Source organism: Diplotaxodon limnothrissa, linkage group LG3, assembly GCF_057381915.1.
Source record: "Diplotaxodon limnothrissa isolate DT_005_m linkage group LG3, D_limnothrissa_male_GT1.1, whole genome shotgun sequence".
Lineage (NCBI taxonomy): Eukaryota > Metazoa > Chordata > Actinopteri > Cichliformes > Cichlidae > Diplotaxodon > Diplotaxodon limnothrissa.
This window is the reverse complement of record NC_140598.1, coordinates 37,461,433-37,487,586: the sequence shown is the minus strand read 5'-3', so window position 1 is coordinate 37,487,586 and position 26,154 is coordinate 37,461,433. Positions and strand designations below refer to the sequence as shown.

The 26,154-nt window shown below is 41.2% G+C and overlaps 1 protein-coding gene and 1 pseudogene across 1 annotated transcript; one reads left to right on the top strand and one right to left on the bottom strand.

The window, feature by feature from the left end:
• The window catches only part of LOC146635700 (uncharacterized), a 59,346-nt pseudogene that overhangs the window by 16,020 nt on the left and 17,172 nt on the right, over window positions 1-26,154 (bottom strand).
• On the top strand, window positions 3,767-25,164 carry LOC146635702 (uncharacterized). Its single transcript, XM_085348634.1, has 5 exons — window positions 3,767-4,007; window positions 7,029-7,289; window positions 8,687-9,547; window positions 14,215-14,221; window positions 24,383-25,164. The coding sequence occupies exons 1-5, from the start codon at window positions 3,836-3,838 to the stop codon at window positions 24,672-24,674; spliced, it is 1,593 nt and encodes a 530-aa protein (XP_085204760.1). The 5' UTR covers window positions 3,767-3,835; the 3' UTR covers window positions 24,675-25,164.

Here is a 26,154-nt window from a genome sequence, read left to right as displayed (position 1 = left end):
AGAAGATGTGTTAACATTCACATTCTGATCATTTGCGTCTCATAGCGATCGTGGAAAACACATGACATAAATGATATCATGACTACTCACTCAGTGGGTTTGGGCAGTGTGAATAAGCTTCACATTGCTGCAGGGGAATCAACAGATGTAACGCTGCCACTACAGGAGGTGAAACACTGTCTAAAAAAAGGCTGATGTACAAAAGTAAAACAGCTGTGGGATTTATACAGGTGGAATTTAGTGAATGAATCTGAGCACCATCAGCTTAACTCAAATTCATCTCTGCTACACTTAATGTAACCGAACTCTGAGCATGAAATCCATCACAGTGCAGCAAACTAACCTGTTTATTCTGCACTAACATGCAACCTTTAAATAAAAAAATTAATCTACCTCAGTAAGGCCAATCACGGCAATTAATTTACCAAAGGAACAACAATTACAGATTCATTAACGCACAACTTAATCACATAAAACAACAAGTTACAACTGCAATGCTCTGCAGCAGCTCCGAATATCTGCTCTGCATGGTAAGCATATGGCCACTGATGCAAAGTTCCTTTGGGTGCACTTGATTCTTACCTCTAGACATCCCAAGGAGGGCAGGGAAATCTGATGCCTCTGTTATGTATGAGACTTGTGGTACTGAGAAAGTCCAGTAACTCCAGCCGTACTTATCATGTCAGCTTAAGGATTTATTGCTTCCACTTAACGACGTAGCAATCTCTTCTCCAAATCTTTGTCGCTGGCATTATCGGATAAGGGCGAGCTCAACTTCCAGAAGATCTTCTGTGGATAGACCACACATTTGTGTTATCGTTACCTTTTCTTTTGTACATCTTTTACAGGTACGATTATTTGACTTAGGATGACCGTTTCCTTTTTTTTTTTACATCCTATTCCACAAAGGATTGTTTTCATTTTAAGGAACCAAGCAACAGCAACCTCGAGCCTCTTCCACTCTGAGAAGTACGCTATCAATCAACACATAGCATCAGAAAAGGCTTGTACTTTAGTAACATTTACTGTGGACTCACCTTTGACTTCAGGGTCATCTGGTTCTAAGGAGCTTTCCATTACATTGGTAGGCCAATCAGTTTTTGGCTTCTGAAGGATCTTTGGTCCTTCGATTCAGTGACTGTTATGATAAACGTTCCTGGCCTTGAACCCTCTTGTAGCATCATTTGCTGGATTTTCCGTTGAGCCAACAACTAAACAGTCACAATGGACACAATAAATGAGGCTATTTGCCACAAAGGTAAGGAAATGTTTATCTTTTTTCATTATATATTTGAGTAAATTCCCAATACGTGTCCTTACATCTGCAGCAAAAGCAAGAAAACAATCACAATCAAAGCTCTGTCTCCCTTAGTTCTCAGCCTAGTATGCTGTATAACAAGTAGGCCCTGATCACATGACCTCAGGGACCAGCTAGGGATAGAAGGTCAATGATATAAAATGATGCTTGTGCATTAACAGCTTTAAAAGTCAGAACTAGAATCTTAAAATGGACTCTGAATTCAATGTAGCTGTATTAGCAATGGTGTCACATGCAAGTACTTAGAAGATTTGGTCAGGGGCCTTGCTGCAGCGTTTGAAACCACCCGCAGACATTTAGGCAAAGTTTTTGAAATCTACGAAAGCCACACTGAAACGACAAACATCAAGAATGCTTCATTTGTCCAAAGCTGTTGTGAGCTGCTTAGCCACAACCAGGGTTGGACTGGCCATCATTTTTCGTTTTTATAGGCCGATGGGGTTTAATTTCTTTTCTTTTTTTAACGGTATAAATGAATGGTGGTGGATTGGGCAGTTGGTCATGATCGATTCTGGGCTGGACCAATTACAGCCAAGGAGGTCGAACTGAGGTTTTTTTTTGCTGCTGTTTACATAAAAATGCAGCCAAGGCATTTTTTTAAATAAACATTTCAAACTATTTACAGAACAATCAGCTGTTATGCATCAAATTTGATGCCACAAAAATTATTTGTGCCACTGCCAAAAAAAAAAAGATTCTGTCCACTATAAGATAAAGGAGAACAGCCTGATACCTGCAGGCCTGACAACAGCACATGTATCACTCCTGTAACATTCAGCAGTCGCCTCATTGTTCTGACACACACAACAAAACTATTGGCTACACTACACACTGACTACACAAGATTTGCGCTAAACGTCGCAAATCTGTCACATCTCAAAACACTGTCACCCCTAACCCCGCCCCTCACGTCCCCCTTCCTAAACAACTAAATGTCATGTTGCCATATCATTTTTTTGACTGGTCGACATTGTACATACAAAAAACCCCACCCTTCGGAAAGGGTGGGGTTTTTTGGGGTTTTGCTCACAGGCTTTCGAGCGTTTTCCTTATAAGACGCTGTTTTTCCCGTTTCTTCCCACAGTAAATATAAACAACAATAGTATTCAGGATGAAAACCAAACATTGCATATATTTTTTATCATAACTCTGGTTTTACGTGGCCTATCAACACAATTTAAAAACTGGTATAAAGTCCACACTTTTTCCGTCAGTTGTTCCGTGTCTTTCAACATGTTGCACATCTGATGCACATTTAGATGTTAACGCTGTCTCTGTGCGATATAAAATAGTTTAGAGAAATAAAATACAGAAATAGTTTTAGAGTAGACAAAGAAACTTAGCTCTTCCAAGTGACCACAGTAGAGCTGAAGTGGAGGGGGCGGGGCCGACCAGGGTTTGGCCAGCTGGTTGTGAATGGGCAGGAGAGAAGTGACGTATCAGGAAGTGAAATGCGAACAGAAGTAGATGGCGGGAGAGCGGAAATACGTTAAAACAGGCGAAAAACGACAAGCAGAGTGAAAGTAAACCTGTAAGGTGGAGGAAACGGACAGTGAGCGCAGTGTAACCGTGACAACGAGACACGAGGACGGATTTAAAGTGATCATAAAATCGTCTCCAGACGGTCGTCGTTCGGTGAGTGGAACCAGATTTAGCAACAACAGCGATAAATACGCCTGTAGGGAGATGAAGAGTGCTAAAATACTGAGAAACGGCTCTCTGATGAGTGTTTGCAGGGATGTGTTCAGCAAGATAAAGACACACGACTCAGTCAAATAAGCGTTAATGAACTCCACAGTCTGCTGCCTGACAACAAAAGAGCGTCTGTGGGGGTATGGGGAGTACCTGAAATAGAAAAAAGAAAAGAAAACAGGGAAAATAGTGCTGGTTTAAAACGCATATTACAGGGAGAAATGTAACGGCAACGGCTTGGCTGCTGTTATTAAGTTTTATGAGCAAAGTAAGATGTACAGTGGATAAATTAGCTATGAGGTTAGACCTCCCCACCACGGAGATGGTTTTGTTCTGAGATGCTGTAAGTATCAAAGCAGCTCAGATTACTTGTTTCTGTTTTATTGGATTAAATAAGAATGACAAAAGTTTCACTGTGAGGACGTGATTTAAAGATGACAGAACATATACATCGCACATATATCACATCATATCATGAGTGAAGCACTGTGATTTTTATCTTGGATGCAGTAATTTGCTAGAATTGGAAGAATTTGTCAGGGAGAGCCACACAGGAAGTGTGTACCTGATTTCCCTGCTTTACTCCTGTCTGCACAGGTGACGATAATGGATCTGTTTGCCAAATGCCATTAAGCTGTGAAGAACGAGAGGTGCTGTGGGTGTGTGGCCATGGCTGCTGTTTGATGAAGTGGACTGAACTTAAAGGAGAGACACAAATTAAAGTACTGATCCCGTCACATTAGTGCGGATTTGGTACCAATACCACTGTCGGTATCGCTTCTATCAATGCTTGTATCGATCCGCCCAGCCTGAGTTGAAGCAGCGATGAGTTCAGTTCAGTATCTGAGAGAGTTCATCAAGGAGAGACTAACTGCTGTTTGTGAAGAAATCTTCTCAGAGGTTCAAAAAACCATCGTCCAGTATGAGGAGGAGATCAACCGTCAGCACAGACTGCTGGATATCAGCCGGAAACCCGACAGAAACTCACACATCATAGGTATGGACATGTTTTTAACTCTGTGCTGTTCAAGCTCAGATTCTTCAGCGTGACTGATTTTACTAGAAGAAGTTAAAGTGGGTATTTAGCAGTGCTGTGGGTCAGTGTCCAGTGACGGGCTATGTTGGACTGGTGCGGGTCCATGGTCACTGCTACATCCACCAATAAGAGACATCACTGTTTCTGTTTAGGGTAGGCTGGTTCTTTTCTATGATAATCATTAATAAAAGGCTTTAAAAAGTAAAATGAAATGAAATAAAACAAGCTTAATATCAGATTCAAGATCACTTTATTTGTCACGTACATAGTTGTACCAGTTTAACACACAGTGAAATGTGACCTGATACGCTCCTCAACTGTGCAAAATAGAGAGACAAAAAACAATATATACAGTAAGTAAGTAGATATATACAAAGAGGACATTACGTGTGATAAGTGAGTGAATTATGTACATTAAGTTAGAATAAAACAATCTGGAAATTTACAGTTCAAAATTTGGGAATGTACATTGTGTGAGTGGGGTGTTAAAGTGGCTTGTGCCGCAATGAAGTCAGAAGGATCAGGCATGAAATGGGAATATGTGAGTCCTTTCTCAGTTCGTTATGGTTGATTGGGGGGGGCTGAGTTAACACACAGATGGCCTGAGGGTAGAAGCTCCTCTTGAGCCTCTCTGTTCTTGTCCGCATGGTGCAGAACCTTCTGCCTGATTGCAGAAGCTGGAACAGTTTATTGCTGGAGCGGAACGACTCCTTCAGTATTTGAGCTGCTCTAGTCCTGCAGGGAGGGGAGAGCAGTCCTGCAGCAGCGTTCTGCTGTACGGATCACTCTCTGAAGAGCTTTTTGGTCCTTAACCTTCCTGCCTTCTTGGGACCTTTTTGTGCCACTGCTATGTGTTAAATGGCTGCCATTTCCACTGTGTTCAGTGGAATATAACCAAACTTGCCACAGGATAGTTTTTACCTGTCAATGTTAATATTCCAGTGTGAATTCCTTAAATCAGCCTAAAATGGCTGAGCAGCAGAAATCCCCACACCCATCACCCTGGGGACCATTTTCTGCCCATTGACTTCCATTATAAACGCTATTTTTCAACCCCAAATTATCATCATATGATTTTATTTTTTCTTCTTTTCTTGGATGTCAATGAAGACTCAGGGCCTTGAAGTTTTAATTTTTAAATTGCAAAAAAAATGCAAAAAAAATAATGGCAGGTCAAAATGTATGTTGGTGCCAATCTTTGGTCCATCTAAAGGCCTACTTATAATGACAATCACATATTACTTCAACTGGTTTTTTGTGGAAATATTTAGTTTCGTTTTTTGGTTTTTGGGGCTTATAACACAGGGCGCTCATGTAATAACACTGGGATTTGAAGGGTTAAAACAACGAAAATATAATTAAAACTTTACATGAATATTTCAGGGAGAAGTAGTTTTACAAGGTTGGCTAATTTAAAGTGGAATAAAATATGGATATATGGTCTTTTTATGGCGTGGCTGAGAATGGTCCCTAGGGTGATGGGTGTGAGTTTTTTAAAGGATGGCAGGAGGGTTAATACAGCTGTTCCCATTACCATGATGTGATGTTCTGTGTGAGGATGCTCTACGCAGCGCCTGTATAGAAAGTCCTGAGGAGCCCCGGAGAGACCCCGAACTTCCTCAGTTGTCGTAGGTGGTACAGGCGCTGCCTAGCCTTTTTGGACTTGTGATTTTTGTAGACTGTAAGTAGAGCAGGGTGATATGACCAAAAACATTTATCACGATATACATTTGAAAATTTGCGATAACGATATAACTGACGATATAATTGACACTAGACAAAATACTTTACAACTCCACAACTTTATTAGTGCAAAAAAACCCATCAATGTATTTTCACTTGAACAAGCAGCTGTTTTTATGTGCATTAAAGTCATATAAAAACGTAACAGTGGAAATGCAAATTCCTTGCTGACAGTTTAACCAAAAGGCATTTCCAGTGAAATGGGCTGACATATTATGACCATAACCATGTATAATATCCACAAAACTTAAAAAGAGGTTACACACACACACACACACACACACACACACACACACACAATGCAGCACAGTACATATCACTCCGCGAGGCTCCTGCCTACGATAGCCGTAATACTCCAACAATCCATCAAGTGGTGCGGCTTCGTAGCTTAGCAAAGTCGCACTAAAACATTTGACAGATTTTCGAGTGCCGTGTACATAAAATCATTTCGAGGTCAGTAAACGCAACCAGAATTCATACATAAGGCACACGGGATTATAAGGGGCACTGTCGATTTTTAGAAAAATCAAAGGATTGATTTTAAGTGTGCTGTATTTTCCAAACAACATGGTAATAACGACGGCCCGCTAGCACGCTCTACCAAAAATAGTGGTTTATTGTGTGTCTGACGGACGAAAGCTAAACCAGTTCCACACCAATGAAGTTGCAGCATTTTTGCAAACCAGTTCTGGTTCATCCGTTTCATTCAACGATCCGCTTTCGCTCTTCTCATTTTCTTCTCATTCTGCGTCGCCACCATGTGCGTATGTAAACAAAGGCACTGCGCGTGCGCGTTTTACCATATTCTATCGCGATATGTCATTTTCCTATCGTTGCCCAAAATTACACCGGTATTACCGTGAACGGTATGATATAGCCCAGCCCTAACTGTAAGCATATTGTGCTCTAAAAATTTACACCAGATCATTTCAAATGTGGAAAACATTCCTGCAAAAAGCTGCAGTGCATCAAGGCATGTGAGGGTGCCACCAGGGAGCGCCTCAGCTGATGAAAATATTTTATATTTATGTCGTTTATTTAACACGATCAACATCTCACTGTGACACCAGTCACGCCACAATCTGAGCTCACTGTCTCTAAAACATTTGTGTGTAAATGATCACCATTTATTCAGGTTTTGATTCATGCTTTTGTAAAATAGTGTTGTGTGTGTGTGTTTTTTTTTTTTGTATCAACACCTTCTCGATTATTGTTCCTGTGTTTCTTTGTTTTCTCAAGGCCTCCCACAACAGCATGACTGTGAGGAAGAGGAGGGTCTGGATGAGGAGCAGGTCTGTAACCAGCAGAGGAACTCCAGTCTGGACCAGGAGGACCCAGACCCTCCACAGATTAAAGAGGGACAGGAGGAGCTCTGCAGCAGTCAGGAGGGAGAGCAGCTTGGACTGAAGCAGACTGAAGGCATTATCGTCTGGACTGATGAAGAGCAGCTCAGACTGCTGGGGACCATCTGGAAACCTGAGATAAACTTGCACAGAAAGGGTATGTAAAACTGTGATGGGCTTAATGACAATGAATATGACTCACGTAGGATCCTAATCAGAGCTTAAAGTTATTTTTTTTTTGTCTTTTTAGAGGCACAGGAAGAATTGAAGGTCCAACTGTAATAAGCAACATGAAGTCATACTACTGCTTGCTCATCATCACCTCTCTCCTTAACCTAACTTCTGCTAACGTTTCGCATATCTGGCTTATTAACTGTAGTTACTACAACCCTGCACGCGGCCCTTGTTCCTGAAATAAATACCAGTCGATTTCTCGTTTCTACAGAAAAGCAAAGGGGCCAGTAGGAAAATAAGGAATGGGGGAGTCACATCCCTATATTTAACAATGATAATAACAAAACTTATTTGTATAGCGCCTTTCAAGAAACCCAGGGGCACGGTACAAAGGAGTTTAAATAAATCAATTTATAAACATACAAAAATGCTAGAGTTTGAAAGGCTTTGTTGAAGAGGTCAGTTTTACGTTTCTTAAGAGTCCAGTGATGAGGTTTTGCAAAACTAAGATGGGAGAGCGTTTCAGAGGGTCGGGGCTGCCACACAGAAGGCTCTGTCACTAGAGGTTAACGCGAGGGACAGAACGCAGATGCAAGGCAGAGCACCATAGTGTCTGAGACTGTGCGTTTGGCTTCAGCAGGTCGCACAGGTATTGAGGGTCGGGGCAGTGAAGGATTTTTGAGTGAGACTTTGGGGGCCACAAACAGGAGCACTGTTTTATTACTGTTTATATTGGGGGGGTTAGATGGCACGTGATTGTGAGGGTAAGTTGTGTATCTTCAGCATAGAAATGGAAGCAGAGACCATGGTGGTGGGAAATCTGAGCAGGGGGTACATATAAGCCCCTTTTCCATTAATGCCTATTCAAATCGACTCTGCACGATACGCCACGACTCAACTCAAATTGATCGATTTTCCATTATAACCAAGTATGCGTGTGTGGTGAACCGTGCCAAGTCCAGCTGAGTAGGTGGTAATGAAGAAAGGGCATAGATGGTGAAAAGAAGAGGTCCATGCACAGACTCTTGAGGCGTGACAACTACAGCAGAGGTGGAGCAGACATCTTCCATGGTGACAAACTGTGTTGGTTTGCAGAGATGACACTGAAAGTAAAGTACCAGTGAGGTCAAGATAAGGTTAGCCTGTACTCTAACCTTCATGTTCCTGCCTTTTCTTCTCTAACAATGCCTCACCCACTCCTCTTCCTTTGTCTTTAACCAAGACACAGGCCTAAGAGTTAAGAGCAGAAGGTTACTGAGATTTAAAATGACACAGAAGTGACTACTATCAAGAGACAAGGGCTCAAATCAGAATATGTTCCTCAGATGTTTGGGTTGTTGTTGTTTTTTTTCTATCATTTCTCCCAATTTGTCTCTTCAGACCTCCGACACCAACACATTTGTGAGAAGGAAGTTCTCACAGACCAGCAGGTCTGTAACCAGGAGAAGAACTCCAGTCTGGACCAGGAGGATCCAGCGCCTTCACATATTAAAGAAGAACAGGAGGAACTCCGCAGCAGTCAGGAGGGAGAGCAGGTTGAACTGAAGCAAGAGACTGATATCTTCATGGTGACTCGATCTTATGAGGAAAGTGACCACAGTGAACCAGAGTCAAACAAAGAGCAGCTCCTTTTTCACAGCTCTCCTGAAGCAGAGAGCCAAGATCATGAAGACAAGCATGTGGACTCAGAATCAAGTAAAAGTGCAGAGCTGAAGAAGAGGAAACACAGTCAGAGCTTGGACAACACCACTGTGTCAGAGAGTCAAAGTAAATCTGACAAAGTGAAAAAGTATGTACAATGTGAAATCTGTGGGAAAACCTTACATACATCTAATCTGACTGCACATTTAAGAGTTCATACAGGTGAGAAACCACATTGTTGCACCACTTGTGGCAAAGGATTCATTCAGAAATCTAATTTGAAGCGTCATTTGAGAACACACACAGGTGAGAAGCCATTTACTTGTAGCACCTGTGGGAAAAGTTTCGGTCTGAAACCAGAGTTGCAGCGCCATCTAAGAATTCACACAGGTGAAAGGCCACATTGTTGTAACACTTGTGGGAAAAGATTTACTGACCTGTCAGGGATCATAGCTCACAGGAGAGTCCACACAGGTGAGAAGCGGTATTCTTGTAGTACTTGTGGGAAAAGATTCATTCAGAAATCAGGAATGAAAACGCATGTAAGAAGTCACACAGGTGAGAAGCCGTATTCGTGTAGCACGTGTGGGAGAAAATTTAGTCATAAATCAACACTGCAAACTCACATAAAACTTCACACGGGAGAGAAACCACATTCTTGTAGCATCTGTGGCAAAAGCTTTGTTCAAAAGCCACACTTAAGTAGGCACATGAAAATTCATACTACTTGAAGTTTCGTGCTTAGATAAGATAGCTGTGAGTAGTAGTAGTAGTAGTCTGTTGGTCATAAAGCTCACACTGACCAGAAGTTTAATGACTGCAACACTTGAGTGAAGAAGTCAGTATTTTTTGTGTAGAGCAGAGCAGTAAAAATAAATGTTTTTTATTTAAGGATGATACATTAAGATTTCTGCATTTCAAAGCCTATCACAGCTGACGTAGGCTGATATGGGTATGCCCTGGACAGGTCAGCTCCTGAGCTAAAACATAGATGGTCAATTATTCACACCTATGGGCAATTTGGCAAGTAACTAATGCACCAGTTAATATAAAAAAGTATAAAATCAAACCCTTAAAAAACAGCAATAACAACAATATTCATAATAAAACAATCAGGTGTCACAATAAGATGCCTCTACAAAAACAGTTCCTGTCCACCACAAGACAGAGGGGCACATCACAGTCCTGATATTTCCGGGGTGTGTCACTCCTCTTGCTGTCCACCTCGAGACGGTGTATAAATAAGCGTTTGCCTTTAGTGCCTTTTTGGACGGCATCGTTGTCTGTGACAATGGGAACACAATCTTCTCAGCTCTTCTGCTGTGAGGAATGCCTGTCTCCATGCTGACACACCAGCTCCGCCACAAATTCTTTGTGTGCCATGGGCAGCACCTGCATGGCACTGATCGCCTCACGGTGCAAGATGAATGCTTTTCTTGTCTCAATCTCCAGGAAGTGTAAGAGCACAGTCCCGTACCTGCAGCAGTCTTGCTGTGGGTGGACTAATACTGAATGAACTGGTCTAGTATGTCAGCCCCTCTCACAGCCCAGTGTCCATCTGCATCCTCCACCTTTCTCTTCACCCTGGACATACAGGTGGATGGTGGTGCACACAGGCACCTCCCACGTGTCCATCCACTTCACAATATCAAGTGGGTCATCTCTGATCCATCTCACAGATCCTAATTCGCATTTTTTTGTTGAGAGTATTTTCCCTCCCTCCCAGGCATTCCCTGTGTAGATACTACATGCACCACATCTTGTGCTGGTCAGATCCAGGAACATTTGGGACTGGTACAAAACAACTGTCCATGTAAACATGGCATCCTGTGCTAAGCAACAGCTGAAAAAGGTTCATCACCACATCATAAGACATAAGACAGCATCACTTGCTTTTAAAGTCTTAACAGTGTATGTGATGAATCTAAAGGTTGATTCAGCCAATGTAAAACCTTTCATCCCTCATTTAGTTGGTTTGTCCGTCATGTATTGTGTCATGCCAGGCTTTGCTTTAGGTGCCACCATCCTTTCATCAACTGCCAGTTCCCTCCTCGGGTGTTAATAAGCTGGCTGCCACAGAGGATTTCATAATTTTTTACCACCTACTCAGGATCAGTGAGGTGGATGTTCCAAAATATGGCTCTGGACCTGTCTCTTGTCTATATGTCATTGATGGAAGGGGAACAGACAAGGCATGATTGTGTCTCCATGATTGTGTAGTCTTAGTCTTGGCAGCGATATGTAAATCCAGAGACCAAAAAGCTGATAGACATCTTCTGTTTCTACATCAGTCCATTTGTGTTCTTTGGCTAAAAACTGATTTTTTTTTTCTATTTTTTGCAGCATTTTGGTTTGTGTCAGCACAGCTTGTGCTGAGTGTGTCAGTGGCGAAAAACAATAAAAACGGGTCTTTTAGACTACAGCATTCTCTCAGTTGTCACAGGAGTTACGTCCCGGGACCCTCGCGATAGGGGAAAAGTAGGAAATTGTGTCTTTATAGCAAAAATAATTAGAATTATAATCTAAAAAAAAAAAAAAAGAGAGAATACCATATCACAGGTTTCGGCGGCATAAAGATACACTTTATTTTATTTTTTTAGAATAATTATTGTATATTCAAAAATGTATTAATTATTTATAATTTGCAATAATTATTATTGTTGATTAATTATTATGTTTTAATTAATTTATCGGGTTTCTGCGCCCTCTTTACAGAGGCCCTCGTTCTCTCAAAAAATTAGATTTGAGTAAGAGTACAAACTCATTCTGATTTAAAAGCCAAGGAATAAAAATGGGTTTTTAGACGAGCTTTGAAAGTGTCCAATGTTGGGGAGGTCCTGATGTGGTGAATTGTTCAACCAATACTTTGTTTTTTTGCCCCCGATCACAAGTGCATGCGCCGTGCTTAGAAAACCCTCCCTATCAACACAATGTTAAAACTGGTAGTTTTTAGTCTTCACTGTCAACTCAAATTGAGACAGATTCAGTGAGACTGCATCTTGCTACTTCATAATTTTAATTCCGCGAGCTTGTTTGGAGGCACTGGTGTGTCTGTCAACTAAAGACATAACTTTACCTTTGCATTTAAAATTTAGTGACTAATATTTTTATTTTTCAGTGGCAAAGTATTCAAAAATCTGTGGGTCTTTAACTCTAGCAGAGAGCAGACCAAATGTGTCTACATTTTGGTAACCTACAATTATTAATAACTCTCCTTGTGTTTACACCTTTACTGCTGAATTTCCAAATCATGTAACTGATTTAAGGCCAAGGCCATTTACACATCTAAAGTACAGTTTTAATAAGGAAAAATGTATTTAAAAAAAGCATATTATATTATATCCTTCCTAAATTTTACGGTAATGCCACTGTACTGGCTGATTCGGTTGCCACAGTGTGAAAGATATGGAAAAAGAATCATAGCATTAAATTTAACTGGGCAGCCTTTACAGGCAGATGATAATTGTACAAGTCAGACAGTTCAATCTTTGTACAATCTCTTGTTTCGGGCATTTTTCTAAAATGGGCTTCAAATTATAATTGATGAGTCCGTATTACTTCCCAGCATGTTAATTAATTAACATGTATTTTTTTCTGATCAATAATTATGGAAAAACTATCACATAATTGTCTTATGATTGATTGAGAAACACGTTGACAGTTTTTAATTTTTTTTAATTGTTCAAAGACAGGAAATTATTTTGGAGTCACTGTGAGACACGAATCATGTGCCTGTTCAGTAAACCTTCAACCTTTTGAGTTTTTGCTGTTTTTAAATGATAATAGCAAACAATCAACTTGAACACTGCTGCTAAGAATGCAGATATGACTTAAAGCAGTTATATCCTCTCAGTATTGTTTATTCAGTTTATATTATTTATTTTATTATTGTATCAGGAAAATCCTGATCCTAGATTTGATGAAGGTTAAAGTTGTTTTGCTCTGATGGTTCATTGTTTAGTTCTGTTGTTTATTAGAGTTTATGTTGTCTTAAAGTTTAAATAAAAACTTGATTCAAACATCTTTTGAGTATTTTTTTTTTCTGAGATGAAACCTCTAATATGAAAGCAGCACATCTTTCTTATTTAACATAAGTTTGTTTCTGATGTTTTATATAAATATAGAAAGTGATGTTTTGACTCTTTGGATAATCATGTCTCGGGGCATTGTACTTGGTATAAGCAGCACTGACTAACCAGGAATCCAGTGGTGGGAAGGGTCAATTAAAAGCCTGGAATGAGGTTTGCTCTATTTCTAAGTAACTCCCAAGTAACTGGTATCCTGATTAAATTACCTGGAAGAAATCGACTGGATGGCTGAACCACGGAAAATAGTGGAGGCTCTCTGATGATGGTTTCACTCGTGTTTACAGCGCAGCTAATTAGAACACTAGATTTAGACTTTCTGAAGAAATTTTTGTTATTTTGCAATAAGAAAGTTGCACCAATCTGAAATTATATGCAAATAACTTGGAGTGATTTAAAAGCTTTTCTTCTTTGGGAATGCGCTTGGACTCTAGAACAGGGGTGTCAAGCTCCAGTCCTCGAGGGCCGGGTTGCAGCAAGGGACAGATATAAGTTTCATGACACTGGCTTGTGCTTTCAGGTGCATGATGGATATAGGCATATCATATGGAGCTGCTATGAGCTGAAATGGTGTTTGCCCCCTTGCTGTTTTGTTTTTTCTTTTAATTTTGTCACACTTAAATGTTTCAGATCATCAACTACATTTAAATAATAAAGATAACACAAGTAAACACTAAATACAATTTCTAAATTAATGTGTTAATTATTGCTGCTTGACCCCACCCACCATTATAACATAAATTAACCTTGGTGTACCACATCTTTGGAAAGTTTAGTTCTATTTCTCTAGCTGCATCCAGGCCTGAATACTGCCACACTTGTTCTTAATCAAGAAATCACTTAAATAGGACCTGCTTGACAAAGACAAGTAGACCGTGAGATTCTTAAAAGCCACATGTCTCGCTGTGATCCAAGGAAATTCAGGAACAAATGAGAACAAAGTAATTGGGGTCATGCTCATAAACCTTCCAATGTGGCTTAAGCACAAGAATTCTGCAAAGATGAGTAGACCAAGATTCTTCCACAGTGCTGTAAAAGACTCATTGACAGTTATCACAAACGCTTGATTGCAGTAGATGCCTTTAAGGGTGGCCCAACCACTTATTAGGTTTAGGAGGCAATCACTTTTTTCACACAGGGCATGCAGGTTTGGATAACTAACAGGTTTGCTAACATGTCCAGAACTGAAGTGTTCTAGTTTTTATTTGAGTATGAATTTATTTCAACAGTCTGAAAGAAATTCTTTCTAAACAAAATTTGTTCCATTTAATTTAAAGTTTACCCCAATATGTAGCAATGTTTTATAATAAAGTTTTAGTGTAGCTGCCCTTTAGTGAGAAACAAGAAGATTGTGTTTGTGACGTGGTTATTGATGTGGTCTTGCTGCACAAAGGCTCTGGTTCAAACTTCACGCTCAGCTGGAGCCTCTCTGTAGAGTTTACCTTCTCCCACAGTTTAAAAAGATGTGCTAAATACCTTAACTAAAAAACGTACCACAGACATTAACATGAGGAAACAGTTCTATTGAAAACTGATCCACAGATTGTCTGAGATCCCCAAGGTAACATTTTGGTAAGAGCTATGAAGTGCTGATCACATAGAGCTGCTGTACCATTATCGAAAGCTGAGCCAAGGAAACATGTTTCTACAAAAGACTAAAGCTACAACATTTAATAACAGCTGCTGCTAATCCAACATGGTTTACAATCCTACTGTTACTGTTAATTAGACACAAAAACACCCGAGGTAACTATGATGTATTTACTACCATGCCTTTTTTTTTTTTTTTTTTTGCCTGTCCCGTTTGGCTCTTTTGCCATCAGAATTGTTGTCTAAAGGCAAAGAAAGATGCCCAACGGATTTACTTTACCAAACTGACCATCCCAGCCTTGCCGTAATGGTCCATTTGATTCACCTTTTATTGTTTATTTTATTTTCACTTACTGAATACGGGACAGACTTGACTGGGGGAAAGAAAGAGGGAAAGAGAAACAGCTGAGAAGAGGGACGGGGGAGAAGGGCAAAAGACAAAAACCAACAGAACGGGCAGAGAAAAAAAAATCCATATATCAATCACCTGGATCACCTGCTGAGAAAGAAAAAAGAAAACAAGCAGAAGAGAACAAGAGTAATAGAATAAACAACATCACAATGATATATGGGAATATGACAGTAAATACTAAATGTTAAACATTATTGTGCAGCACATAAGATCAACAGAACACAGTGTGCTTTGAGGTAGGAGCCAAAAAGGGTGTAGTTTGTGGGTGTGATCACCCGTGTGTACACGTGTGAGCATGGACGCGCTTGTTTTTAAAAGGTTCCTTCATGTAATGATCTGCTAGAGGGTGTGGGGGGGCCACAGCCCCGTCCTCCAGGGCATGAAGCAGGTATGGAGGAGATCAAAACTCCAGACATCCAGAGGCCCCCAGAACACAAGAGACCAAGGAAGACCAACAGAGGGGCAGCCGCGCCACTGTCCCAGAAAGAGCTGAGGAGAGTCCCAGATGAGGGCTCACTCAGCAGCCGCGGAGCAGAAGCCAGGGGGAGTTGCAGTGACGCGCCCGTGAGCTCCGCCGGCAGCCAGCCGCGCCTGAGTGACCGAGCCCCAGGCCGAGAGGCCGGGGGCACCCCACCTCCGAAGTGGCCCGAGCGAGCCCCAGGCTCCAGGCCCCGATAAGCGGCCATCAAGGAGTGAGCCGGTGTGTACCTGGACGCCCACCCCCGGACACAAAGAACCACCAACGCACCGATGTCTGAGGGAGTCCGCCACTGGCAGGGGAAGTGGTGGTAGGGGGAGATAGGCCTCCAAACCTTGGAGGGCCTGAGATGTCCCCAGAGAGGTGACGCCTGACACCCAACCTGACATATAGACACAGACATACAGGCACACACAGATACAAACATCCATTCCCACCCTCATGCTCTCATATGCACTCCACACTCAACCAACGTGGAGACAGACATAAAGAGACGCTGTACACACGATCACACTCCCCAAGCGTACTCTACAAACCGGGTCTAGGTACCCTTGCCCCTGGAGGGGGGAACTGCACCCAGACCCAGGTGGTGTTACCCTTTTCCCTGCGGTGGGGAGAGGCAGACCGCCCCGACTCCGCAGCAGCAGGGAGGCCCCACCCTCCAGACCGCAGTCGGACGGCCAACTCCTCCTCCTAGTCCTAGCCCCCCTGCTCCAGCAGGTCGCAGAGAATGGGGGTGAGAGAAGACTCCAAACCTCCCTCCACCCGCTCATTGTAATGTTGATGCATGTGTGTTCTAAGGTGCATTTAAAACCCAGGAGGGCTTGGAGCTACCTACCAGAGAGCAGCAGGTAAGCGCATGGTCCCTCCTGCTAGCCCTCAATGTCTACGTGTATTTAAAATTGAGAGGTGGGCAACGACGCCAGGGGTGAGGTGTACACCCTGATGGTAATTTGGATTCCATGTATCGTGCCCACCCCCAAGATCCTATATGTATGTGTAATGAGAGTGTGAGTAATGTGAATGTCTAAGTTGTGGGATAAAATTGAGGCAGAGGCAGCCAGAAGGGGACCGGGGGGGGGGGGGGTAGCCTCCTCTGCACCCTGGTGACATACCCCTACTCCAAGGTCCTGTATGTGTGGGTCCTGCACTATGATGTATTTACTACCATGCCATATGCCAGTCAGGGGTATCTGGAGCTCTCAAGTGCTTGCCGTGAAATTGAGTCTGGATTTCGTGAAAACAAGGAAATTGAATTTGATGACCCCCCCCGCTCCTCATTCCTCATCGGGTCGTCTGCTTGTCTTTACCTCTGTTTCTCCTGCTTAACCTCCCCTGCTCATCATTTAGCTCTGGGGGTTCCTTGGAGATGCCGTAAAGCTCCACCTGCTTCCCCGCCAGCAAAATTGCTTCCTAAGCTGCAAGTGTGATATCTCCATTTTTCCATGGATACACAGTCTTTAGCCTCAGTGCTGCTGTCCTGCGCGCTGAGGCACAGCTGTTTAGCTCACCAGCTTCTTCTTCCCGGAGAAAGCAGCACTAATGTTGCAGATTAGAAACTGAAACTGTCTGATGCTTTAAAGTGCAACAACTTAGAAAAACAAAGTTTTCCTTGCGACCTGTTCATGAACATCCTTTGTTGCCCAAACCCTCAAAATACTGAACAAAATCTTTTTTGTTCAAAACAGCTCCCTGATGAAATATGATTCTTAGTTGCTCAATCATGTTTAATTTCGGTACTAAGGAAATGTTAATTTCAGCATCTTAGCTTAGCTTAATTTAGTAACACAATCTTTACTTTCACATCACTGAAGAGAGGTCACAAAACAAAACTGGATTATCAATTCTTGTTCTGTTGTACAATGCCACACAGTTTGTTTTCCTTGTATACTGTCTGTGCTGCTGTGTGCTGTGCTGCACTCACGCAGAGATAAGAGTACATGTACAGTTATCCCACTGACACAGAGAGGAGAAAAATAGAAAGAACAATCTAAGCCTTGGATTAAAACAAACATAATTATGTAAATGAATAGTGTTCAAGTAAAAAATAAGACTGTTATCATATATGCTTTGATAAATGAATCACGATAGAGTTGCTTTATCGAAATGTTTTTGTTATCATACAAAGAATTTGTGGACAAATACAAAATATTCATACAACTAAAAGTATCAACTGAGGTTTTTAATGCTGCACCTAAACGTGTCCTCATAATGTTACCAAAGTCAGCAGGAGGACCTGTGATCCATACTGTATCAATAACAAGTTGAAGGAACTGTTTTTCAGCATGTTGCACATTCGTACGAACCTGTTTATCCTGTTTTCTGTGATATGAATAAAGTTTTGCAGGAGAAAAAACATTCCTCACGTGACTGGAGCAAACCACTGCAGAGCAGGGGAGGAGCCAAGAGCGGGGTGCACAGACATGGCTGCTGTTTGACGAAGCGGATCGAAATTAAAGGCGAGACACAAACCGTCACGTCAGTGTGGATCTGATCCCAACGTCTGTATCGCTTCATCGATGCTTGTATCGATCCGCTCAGCCTCAGCGGAAGCAGCGATGAGTTCAGCTCAGTATCTGAGAGAGTTCATCAAGGAGAGACTAACTGCTGTTTGTGAAGAAATCTTCTCAGAGGTTCAAAAAACCATCGTCCAGTATGAGGAGGAGATCAACCGTCAGCACAGACTGCTGGATATCAGCCGGACACCCGACAGAAACTCACACATCATAGGTATGGACATGTTTTTAACTCTGTGCTGTTCAAGCTCAGATTCTTCAGTGTGACTGACTTTACTAGAAGAAGTTAAACTGGGTGTTCCAGGTTTACTGTTGTTTGTCAGCATTCGACAAAACTCCGGACGAAAATTGGAGTTTAAAAAGACCCGTGTTCAGACGTAAACACTACGACATAAATAGTCAGTAAGATTAAAAAATATAATGCTAATAATCAAATAACAGGATTTCAGTTGTTGGCCAGTATAGCCACCAGCTCAGCCTGTAGATTAGTGAGTTAGAACTAAGAAACTATTCGCTGTTATTTATTTATTTATACTTACTGACTAAATTCAAACAGACCTGAGTTTGCTTCAAAGGCTGAGCAGATGTAGGACAATTCAGTGTTTCCACAAACATGAAGAGATGTTTGTGGAAACACTGCAGGCAGACATGTGACCAAAGGCCATGATGTTACTGTAGAGACAGACTGACCCGCCTGTCAGGTCAAATGTGCAGTTAGTTTGTAGTAAAAGACTAACTATGATTAATCATTTCCCTAACAATCACTGCACCCCCACTCAATTTTAGATAGTCAGTGCACTGGTTTACACGCTGACACACCTGAGTGACAAACCGTCTGTCAATTAAATCATCACGTTATTCATGATGAAAATGGAAACCATTCTGCTTCCCTGAGAATCTTTTTTGTTGTGTTTACATTGTCAGGCTGATTGTATGCACATCACCACTTTAACATCCTGTAAATTGCATCTGTCTGTTGATTCTGTTAAATGAGTTGTGTTATTGTTGGGATCCATGTGAGCAGCTGGTGAACTGATGGAAGCACATTTTCTTATTTTATGCAATTTTATGTACCTGCCTGTCAAGCTGACTGACCAACACAGTGTAACTTACAGAAGGTGAAGGCATCCATTCAAACGGGTCAGAGGCATATCAAGAAAACCATTACATGGGAACTACATTACAGAATTACACAATTACAAGTCTGATCACCAGGGTTCATTACATATATTTACCTTTGATCAAGACATTGTTTTTGTAACACTGCATGTAGATTATATTAACACAGACATATTTTGTATGAACGGCTGTTTGCAACTTGTTGTATTGGCAAATTCAGTGAAACCACTGAAAGGCATTGCAGCTCCATTTAAAGACACTTATCAGCACCAAGTGCTCTAAACTTACTATGACAGGTATGCTGCATGCTGAAATAAAGATAATTTACATACCAGCCTACTGGGAAAAAATCATTCCACTGTGGTGCGTTTATAAACTTTTGGTCAACGTGGTTGCTGCTAAGTGTCAATCATTCCCACCTCTTGAACTACAACCATTTTCTTCTGCTTATCCAGGACCGAGTTGCAGGACAGCAGCTTAAGCAAGGAAGTCTGTACCTCCCTCTTCCCAGCTAACAACGTAGCTGAGAGATATAATCTCTTCAGCATGTCTTGAACCTGGGTATCTTTTCTGGTGACATGGTTGAAAAACCTTTTCTGGGAGCCCAGGAGTCACCTAAGAGCTTTTCAGGTGCCTGAACTTCCTCAACTGGCAATTTCAATGTGGGGCAGTATTGACTCTACTATCAGCTTCTTACCTTATCTCTAACGAGGGGTCTGGTCAGTCTAGACCCTTTTGCTTTTGGTATCTTTCAGCTTCATTCACTAGCTCAGGCTCCTTCACCACTTGATAGCTGAGGATTGTGTGTCAGACCACCGCCTGACACACATTGGCTCTAACTCATAGGCCAAAGGTCAAGTCAAGTCAAGTTTATTTATAGAGCACATTTAAAAACAACCAAGGCTGACCAAAGTGCTGTACAGTAAATACAGATAAAAATACAATAGAACACAATTTCGTAATAACACCTCGCTGATAAAAATAAAATAAAAATATATAAAACAAATAAATTAAACCTTTCTAAAAGCCAATGAAAAGAGGTGAGTTTTAAGAGCGGTTTTAAAAGTTTCTAGGCTTTTGGAGAGTCTGACGTGAGGAGGTAAACTGTGTCAAACTCCAGGCCTCGAGGGCTGCTGTCCTGCTTGTTTTCCTACTAACTGGTAAATGGCCTGTATTTGTATTTGTAAAGCGCTTTTCTAGTCCTTAGAAAAGCGCTTTACACAACCAGTCATCCACCCATTCACACACTGGTGATGGCAAGCTACATTGTAGTCACAGCCACCCTGGGGTGCACTGACAGAGGCGAGGCTGCTGGACACTGGCACCACCGGGCCCTCTGACCACCAGTAGGCAACGGGTGAAGTGTCTTGCCCAAGGACACAACGACCGAGACTGTCCAAGCTGGGGCTCGAACCAGCAACCTTCCGATTACAAGGCGACCTCCCAACTCTTGAGCCACGATCGCCCCTTGAAGCTTCTTAATGGCAAAGCACACCTGATCCAGGTAATTGGCAGCAGGTAGGGCCAGGATGTCTCAAAAACAAGCAGGATGCTGGCCCTCCAGAACTGGAGTTTGACACCCCTGCCCTAGGAGATGGGACTACAGGAGTGAGCCCATCTATCTTCTTCGGGCTCTAACTAGCTAGGGTATGGCAGGTTTGGCAAACTCCAGGCCTCGAGAGCTGATGTCCTGCAGGTTTTAGATAACACCCTGGGTCAACACACCTGAATCAAATGATTAGTTCATTACTGGGCTTCTGGAGAACTTCAAGAAATATTGGAAAGGTAGTTTAGCCGTTTAAATCAGCTGTGATGGATGAAGGACACATCTAAAACCTGCAGGACACCGGCCCTCGAGGCCTGGAATTTGCCACCCCTTTATCACGATATATATTTGAAAATTTGCAATAACGATATAACTGACAATATAATTGATGCGAGACAAAATACAGAATACAACTTCACAACTTTACTAGCGCAAAAAAACCCATCAATTTATTTTCACTTAAACAAGCAGCTGTTTTTTTGTGTGCATTAAAGCTCACTGCACACTGGATTATAAGGTGCACTGTCGATTTTTGAGAAAATTTAAGGCTTTTACGAGCACCTTATAGTCCCATAAATATGGTAATAACAATGGCCTTTTTGCATGTTCTACCAAAAAATTGTGCTTTGGTGGCTATCTGATAGACAAACACCAAACTAGTTCCACACCACTGAAGTTGCACCATTTTTACAAACCAATTCATCCATTTCACTCAACGATCCACTTTCCCCCTTCTCATCTTCCCTTGCCGCCATGCTTTTCCGGCCATGTGCGTATGAAGTCAAAGGCGCTCCACATGCGCGTTTTACCCATATTCTATCGCAATATTTTATTTTCTTATTGTTGCATAACATTGTACCGGTATTACTGTGAACAGTATAATATGGCCCAGCCCTACTCCCTACCCAGGTCTGGTTCCAGGGAGCATGTTTCTGCTATTGATTGTGTATACAAATGTTTTTGTTCACACTATATTTTAATATATTTAAATAATGCAAACACTTAAAAAACTCATAGGTGATAGTTTTTACCTCCCCAGTCAACTCAAACACTGTGTCTGGCATTTATGTAGTTTATCGAGTTTAGGCTATCAGGTCACTGTTTACCTCATAATGCTGATTGTGGACATTTCCAACTATTTACTTTGGAGGAGATTATAAAACTTTGTAAAAGGAGTAAATGAGTCAGGGAACACTTGGACACTTGGTGATTGAACTCTCTGTGATGTGAGAATGTAATTAAACTGTTTATTGGAGGGAAAGTTGCATGTTGAAAATTCCTAATTGCAACAATATCATAAATAAATAAGCATGTTCATGCACCTTTGTGTGTGTTATACCCTTGACTAAAGTTCAGGCGATGAGGTTTGAGGTGTAGATGAGAGACAAAAGAGACCAGTGGTGGAGGAGGCATGTGAAGAACAGAAGGAGAAAGAAATAATGGGAGATACATATGGAGTGTCCAAATTCATGGGCTGCATCCTTCTGAGGCCGCAATTGTAGGCCGTTTACGTCACAGTGACGCGACAAAGGCTGTCCAAATTTGTAGACTGTTCCGAATGCAGCCGGCAAATGCGTCCTCCTTTTCCCCGAATTTGAAGGATGGTACGGGTGTGTCCTTCGTGGCCCACCATATCCCAGAATTCATAGCGCAGCCCAGCCAAGTTTTAATATTTCTCTTAATGCTCTTTTTGGGTCACAAATAAACTTTTAACATATTTTCAGGCATGATTGTTGCTGTGTAAACTTCAAATATCTGCTTGGTTTATCAAGATATCACATATTTGCAGAAGTGCTCCGACGTTTTCAGAGACGTCTGTTATCCACCAGCTCGATAGTTAGCCGGGAGCTTGATGGTCAATAGAGCCGGCGAGAATAGCAAATTCACGGCACATCATTTCACTACCCAGGTTAATCATGATATATATGTCACTTAGATAACCTAAAAATGTTATTGTTTGGCTTTTTTCAGTTTTATTTGTTCGTGAGTAAATCGGTTTGGCTGAGATTAAAGTTATTAGATTAGATTAGTTAAAATAAAACTTCCCTTGGGTGGGTTCCTCCTTGGTTTTCACACAGCTGAATAAATGTCTAAGCTGTATTTAGGAATTTAAAATGTTTATCAGATATGTCCTTAGAGAACTTTCAGGAATCAGGAACATTCTAATAAGAGGTTTGGTAGGGTAGAAACAGTTAAGTGTTCCACCTCCTTTAGGTTAAGATGAGCAATTGGGGGGTGCTCAGGTCATTGCATCAGCACCTCACCGTATAACCCTGACTTCAGCAAATATAAGAAAAAATTTTGGTAATTTTTTTCATCATCTCCGTAACTTTCCTCCTTGATCCTTTGCTTATACTGAGGCTACTGGCTTGTGACTGGCTCTGGCTATTTTAGCTTCAGCCACTTTCAGCAACCTTGTTACCTTCTTTAACAGGTTCATGTTTAAGTTTCTGATAAGGGTTGTTAGAAACGTTTTCATGGCAGTCAACCTGCAGTTTACTTTGACGTTTTTGTTCACAGTGAGGAGCTTTGACATTAACAAAATGTGGTAACTGTAAATTTTACCAATCGAGACATCACTGTTTCAGTTTGCGATCGTAGGTAGCTTTGTTCTTTTCCACAAAGGCTTTTTTGTTCAAACATGCTTGATATCACGTAGCACATACCATCGTTTCACAGTGTCGTAGCCTTTAGCAAGTCTACTTATATGGTCACAACATTATGCTCATAATCAAAATCCCTGAATGCGATTTTCACTTTGAGCTTCACTGTTGAGCTCTATTGTGACGGTGGTTATTAACTTTCCCTGTTCAGACAGTCTTTCTGCTTCCTGACACCAAAACCCAACATAAATGCTGCAAATATGACAAGAGCAGTGTCAGCAGAACCCTATTAAGCTTGTATATTCACAAATTTATATATTTATATACTAATATATATATATAAGCTATGTGCTCTTTATTTCTGATGTGACATTTACACATTTGAGCCCTGAAACTTTTAACTTTAAGCATTGAAAATATGTATATATTTTCTGCTCATCAGTACCTGTAAATCCCCCCCCCCCCCCCCCCCCCCCCCCCCCTAGCATCTGAGGGTGCCACCGGGGTGCCTCGTGTGATGAAAATATTATACATTCATATATTTCTTGAGCATGACTGGGACCTCACTGTGGCACCAGTTATGCTGAGCTTTGTAGTTTTTGTATAATTACATGAGTGACCTTGTTTGTTTGTTTTTTTTCTGTTTGTTTTAGTTCCTGAAGACCTCCCACAACTACACGACTGTGTGGAAAATGAGAGTGTGGATGAGCAGCAGGTCTGTAACCAGGAGATGAACTCCAGTTTAATCTTTTTCCAGATTAAAGAGGAACAGGAGGACCCAGAGCCTCCACAGATTAAAGAGGAACAGGAGGAACTGTGCAGCAGTCAGGAGGGAGAGCAGCTTGGACTGAAGCAGGAGGCTGATACCTTCATGGTGACTCTAACTTATGAGCAAAGTGACCACAGTGAACCAGAACCAAACAGTGAGCAGTACCTTCCTCTCAGCTCTCCTGAAGCAGAGCTGAAGAAGAGAACAGATCATGGTAAAAGTCTAGACGACACTCTTGTGTCAGACAGTCAGAGTAAAACTCATACAAGGAAAAATTCTGTGCAATGCAACACCTGTGGAAAAATGTTTCCCTATAGATCCCATCTGATTACACATCTGAGAGTTCACACAGGTGAGAAGCTGTATTCTTGTACCGTTTGTGGGAAAAGATTTGGTCAGAAATCCGATTTGGAACGTCATGTAAGAATTCACACGGGGGAGAAACCGTATTCTTGTGCTATTTGTGGTAAAAAATTCAGAGAGAAGTCGGGTATGGAGCGACATGTGAGAATTCACACAGGTGAGAAACCGCATTGTTGTAGCACCTGTGGGAAAAGATTCATTCAGATGATACAATTAAAGAAACACATGAAAATTCACACTGGTTAAGGTTTCATGTGGGACAGCTGTGAGTCATAGCAGCGTGTTGGTGGTAGAGCTCACACTGACCAGAAGTCAAATTACTGCGACACCTGAGTGAAAAGCCATTCTCAAAGTGAAGGGAGAAGCTCACTTAAAAAAACAACAACCCAGAAACATTGTAATTCTTTATCAATCAAAACACAAGAGTGATTTATTTGTTGAGACTTTTATTCGTAAAACAGAAGCAACAAAGGTTGTTGGTTATAAATTGATAATGCTGCCCATTCATACTTAGCATTAAGGCTAAAGTGTGACTCAGCTGCCACTGGGACACAAACGTCAGTAAAAGAGCAGTACGTTCTGAGTAAACTAATCATGTTCTATGTTGGTTGTAATTCACTTTTTATTTGAATAAATGTATTTTTATAAATATGCAACTTGACCTGCTCCTAAATAATGTAAAGCTGAATTTCTGTTGTTATTACTGCAGCCCACATGCAGTACCATCATGGCCCACCAGGAAGCACTGTTAAAATTGTTTCAGGGAAAACCTGACATTCTTACATTTCATGAAGGTTCTAGTTCAGTATGCTCCTGTTCTTTTATTTTATTGTTTATTGGAGTTAATTATCCTTTCTCAAAGTTTAAATAAATATTTCATCAAAACTTCTTTTGAGTATTTTTTTTCTGTGGTATCTCTAGAAAATGCTTTCCCTGCTCTGGATTTCAGATAAATACGGCCCGGTGTATTATAGTTTCTGTTTGCCTTTCCATCCTTTAACAAGATGCATGAGTTGTAGCTGCAGTAACAAATTTTTTTCTGAGTTTTCTCATTGCTTTTTGCTCATCAAATCAGTCATTATTTGTATTTTATTAGATTTTATGTCATTATGTGGTACAGAAAAATACTCAAATTCAGATTCCTGGTGCCAAAATTATATATATATGTAAATAACCCTGAATGCCTTTCCTTGCACCTTATTTTGGCACTCATTGCTGTTTTCTACTACCAACTTCCTGTTCGGGTGTAGAAGCTTTTATTTTGATGGGACGATTTCCTGTAAAACTGTTGCAGTTTTCAGCAGCAGTTGCGGGAGTTTTGAAATGTGATGGCTTAACGGAGCCTATGGAGATTTCTTTTGTCATTAGCAGCCCCCTTGATAGAGGCACAAGGTATGGTTATGATATAAATAAGGACACGTTTAGATGTTTTTGTGACTGTCGCTACATTTGTTAAATGTTACGTTGAAACGAACTTCATGTTATTTTTTTATTTTTATTTTTTTCTCTTTTTTTGTATTTTCTCTTTTTAAGGAGAAGGATGTACATCAAAAGGTCTGCTCCACAGGGCCATACTGAGGTCCCGCACCCACCCTCAAATCCCATGGGAAATTTTCCAGTGTTTAATTGACTCAGCTCTTAAATACAGTTTGTTTAAAAAAAAAAAAAAAAAAAAGAGTTTTTCAGAGTTTAGAAGAGCATTCATTCATTCCGTATTTCCTAATTG